The sequence below is a fragment of the Galeopterus variegatus genome, unplaced genomic scaffold, assembly GCF_000696425.1.
Source record: "Galeopterus variegatus unplaced genomic scaffold, G_variegatus-3.0.2 Scaffold2876, whole genome shotgun sequence".
Lineage (NCBI taxonomy): Eukaryota > Metazoa > Chordata > Mammalia > Dermoptera > Cynocephalidae > Galeopterus > Galeopterus variegatus.
Window position 1 is genome coordinate 222643 of NW_007728987.1, and position 3945 is coordinate 226587.

The following is a 3945-nucleotide window of genomic DNA, read 5'->3' on the forward strand; positions in this document are numbered from 1 at the left end:
CTCAGAGGCTCCCTAACCTGCGTGCACCCAGACAGCCCCTCACCCTTAGATACTCAGAACAGTTTCCCACCCTCAGCACTGTTGACATGTGCGGCTGGATAATTCTTGTGGTGGGGGTTGTCCTGTGCACTGTAGGACACTGAGCAGCATCCTGGCCTCTGTCCTCTGGGTGCAGTAGCACCCCCGCCCCCAGCTGTGATAACCACAACTGTCTCCAGACACAGCCGAATGTCCCCTGGGGGCTGCCAAAGTGACCCGGTTGAGAACCACTTCTTTGGCAGCGTAATTTCTGAGGGAGAACTGGAAGTCGCAGAGATTTTACCACCTCTAAGTTTTAGGTCTGTGCTTTGAAACCATGTTCTGGCAAATACTTCAACCCTCCTGTGGCAAAGGACTCAAAACTTGGCAGGATTGAGCCAGACTGATCAGCTCTTTAGAAATCCAGAGGAGTTAATGTTTCTGTTTATTTTTTGTTCAGGAGGAGTCCAGTAATCTCTGTCGGTGTGCAGTGGCTTTCACTTTACCCTTTGTTCCCATTTGGTGTTCTCTAGCCGCTTCTTCCTCCCCTCCTAGCAATTCTTTTTGTTTTTGTGGAACTGGTATCACGTGAGGAGTCTGACTTTTTTTCTCCATTTTATTCCCTCAGCTCAATAAAAGTCCTTCAGCGGATTTATGAGTAAAACTTAAATCCCAAAAGAGAATGTCCCTGCGGGGAAGGCAGATGAGGGGCCCGCTTGGTGGCCCATGATGGCAGCTTTGAAGACTTTTTGAGCAGGGGATTAGGGGAAGCAGAGGCATCCCAGGAAGGCATGAGGCCTCAGGACTCCTCATGGCTTCCAGAGACAAAGCTCTGCAACTCAGAGTGTCTTGTCAGAAACCAGAGGAGAGTGGGAGGCGCTGGGGGTGGTCGGCCAGGAGGCAGCCGAAGGCAGAATGGGACAATGTGCTGGTGAAGCCAAAATGACCCAGGGAAACCTGCCGGGGAAGCCTGAGGCCTGCAGCCCTGGGGAGTGTTGCAGATGCCCCGGGAGCTGCCTGCAGTGGGCAGGAGGCAAAGGAGCGGCTCTGATGGGCTCTGCATGCAGCCCCTCCGGGCCCTTGGTCCTGAAGGAGAGGAACATGCCTAGAAGGGAAGGGAGGGAAGGAAGGGGTAAGAGAAGAAGCCAGAGGATGATGGCCGAGGGCTCACCAAGCACATAGATGCTGGCGCTGGGTCCCATCAGGCCGGGGCACACGAGAGGGCAGCAGAAGCTCCCAGGTGCTACACTTTATTTACTGTAAGTGAGACTGAACGTGGTATAACCTTGAATAGAACACCTAATAAAAGATGTGATTGCTATAGGTGCAGTGATCAGAGAGGCCTTCATGGAGGTGGTGGGCTTGAGCTGGGCCCACACAGAAAAGAAGGGCAGTCCAGCTGGGGAGAACTGCATACTCAAAGGGGCAGGGTAGAGAATTTGCATGTGTCTTTAGTGGCTGTAAGAAGTAAGACTTCTTTAGTGATATTTCTTAAAAATTAATAGTAAGAGAGAAGATGTGGTGGGTAATAAGGTGGAGTCCCCAGCTCAAGGAATGCCTGGTATGCATGGGACAACAAAGCCTGCCTGGATGAAGCAGGCTAGAAATGGATGAAAATAACATTTCAGCAAGATTTTAATAAGATTGTCAGCCTAGAGAGGGTCTCTACTGGCATTCCGTAAGGTTCTGCAACTGGCTGTGTGCTGTAAAACTCATTAATGACTTGGACGAAGGAAAGGCAGACCTGCTTATCAAGTTAGTGGACAGCTTAGAGCTGTGTGGTGTCAACTGGCATTCCGTAAGGTTCTGCAACTGGCTGTGTGCTGTAAAACTCATTAATGACTTGGACAAAGGAAAGGCAGACCTGCTTATCAAGTTAGTGGACAGCTTAGAGCTGTGTGGTGTCACACAACCGTGAGATGACACAATTGAGATTTAAAAGATTTTGCCAGGCTCTAAGATGCCCAAATGAACAGAGTGAAATTCAGTGGAGACAGATGTAAAGCCCTAACCTGAAGCTTCAAAACATCAATCGTTGTCTGAGTATAGACAGAGAAGCAGCACATGCGAACAGAGATTGCACTTCTCTGCAAGCTCAGGGAGAATCCCCAGCTGCTTGGTCCAGCACAGGGAGGCCTCTGCCATGCATTTGCCCTTTGCATGGTCCCCAGCATCATGCACTGCATTCTAGGAGCAACATTTTCTCAGAGATTCTGGCAAATTGGAGTGCGTGCCGGGGATGGCTTCCAGGAGGGTGGGTGGGTTGGAAGTCCTGACACAGGAGCTCAGAAGGCCTGAGACAATTGAGCTCAGAGAATACCTAAGGGGAAGTGGTACAGGGCTGTCTCCTAACATTTCAAGAACTGTGATGTTGAAAAAAGTAGTGGAGTTACTCTATGTGGTTCCGTGAGGTGGAACCAAGCCCAAAAGGTGGGTTTGAAGGAGAGAGAGATGTCAGATCAGTACAAAGAGGAGCTTTCTAATAGAGCAGCTCAGAAAAGACAAGACTGTTCTTTGAAGGTGGGAGTGCCCAGCACAAGTTGGATGGCTGGGCTAGAATTACACATGGAAGGTTTCTACATGGCGTGGTTTGGGCTAAGTGGTCCCTCTGGTGCTGTCCAGTTCAAAGCCTCTGTAAACCCTGATATAGTAGAAACTCAACAGATGAAGCTGGAGCAAAGCCAAGGCAAGCGATGCTTTCATTCATTTATTTGTGCAACCGACAAGCATTTGTTAGGTCCCAGGTATAACCATGAACCCAACAGAGACTCTCAGAAAGCAGATCAGCAGTTGGGGGGACTGATTGCAAAGGGGCCCGAGGGAACTTTTTGGAGTGATGGAAATGTTCTATATATTGATCGACACAGGGGTATACATTTGTCAAAACTAATTGGACTATACATTTAAAACAGATGCACTTTATTTTATGTAAATTATACCTCAATAAAGTTGATTCAGAAAAGAAAGCCCTGCCCTCATGATTCTTTCATTCCAGCGGGAGCAGAGAGAGATCAAGCAGATAAGCAAATCTGAGTGGTAGAGGCCCTGGGTGCTGATGAGGCTTTGGTGGGCAGGAGGTGAGCATCGTGGTGAGGGTTTGAGCTGCTGAGATGACAGAGGAAAGGAATACGGTTTCAGAAACGATGTTGTCCATTCTGTGTCTTCTGCAGGAACATGAGTGCCTGGAGCAAGAAAACACAGTGCTGCGGAGAGAGATCGGGAAGCTGACGGAGGAGATAAAGCACCTGAGTGCGGTGCTAAAGGAGCACGAGAAGACATGCCCACTGCTGCTCTGTCCCATGAACTTTGTGCCACTGCCCCGGCCGGACCCTGTGGCTGGCTGCCTGCCCCGATGAGGCCCCAGGACACTCCTCTGCCCAGCGAGGAGCCTCAGTTGTTTTTGAATCTGGGAGGAAGTGCTTCGTTCCGGAGCTGCACATGGGAAGACCTGTGGTCAGGTCCCCTCCTGGGCCACCGTGTCCTCCCTCAGCAGACACGACACCTGCAGGCCCTGCCTCTCAGCCCAGAGCAGATACGGTGCGAGGGCCGCCTCAGGAGGCACTTCTCATACCTTTGGCAGCTAGTAGGTTCTGCTGTTATGCAGAATCGCATCCTCTAGAACTTGGATAATAAAGGTGATTCTCTCCTTTCCAAAGTTGTTGGAATTTAGAGGCACAGTACATTTCCTCTTCCTGGACGGTTGTCCTCTGTCTGCTCAGGTGGTTTTGTGGCTCATGGGTCTTGCTGCCCATCCTGTTTATCTCCCCCACAACCACCTCCATGGTAGAGAAGGAGGGGGGGCTTGGTGGAGCAGAGGCCAGTGGGTCTTCCCTGCCACTCCTGGGCTTTGGGAAGTCTTTGACCCAGCTGGGTCACGAGGGGGTGTGCCAGGTGTTTGAGGCTTTGTGTAGCCCTCCATCGGTCAAC

General features: G+C 50.7%; 1 protein-coding gene across 1 annotated transcript in view; it reads left to right on the forward strand.

The window, feature by feature from the left end:
* Positions 1–3673, forward strand: part of BATF3 (basic leucine zipper transcription factor, ATF-like 3) — a 12847-nt gene extending 9174 nt beyond the window's left edge. Inside the window, exon 3 of the mRNA XM_008583270.1 lies at positions 3189–3673. Within this exon, the coding sequence (XP_008581492.1) occupies positions 3189–3374 (186 nt within the window). The 3' untranslated portion in view covers positions 3375–3673. The remainder of the gene's footprint in view (positions 1–3188) is intronic.
* The last annotated feature ends 272 nt before the right edge of the window (positions 3674–3945 follow it).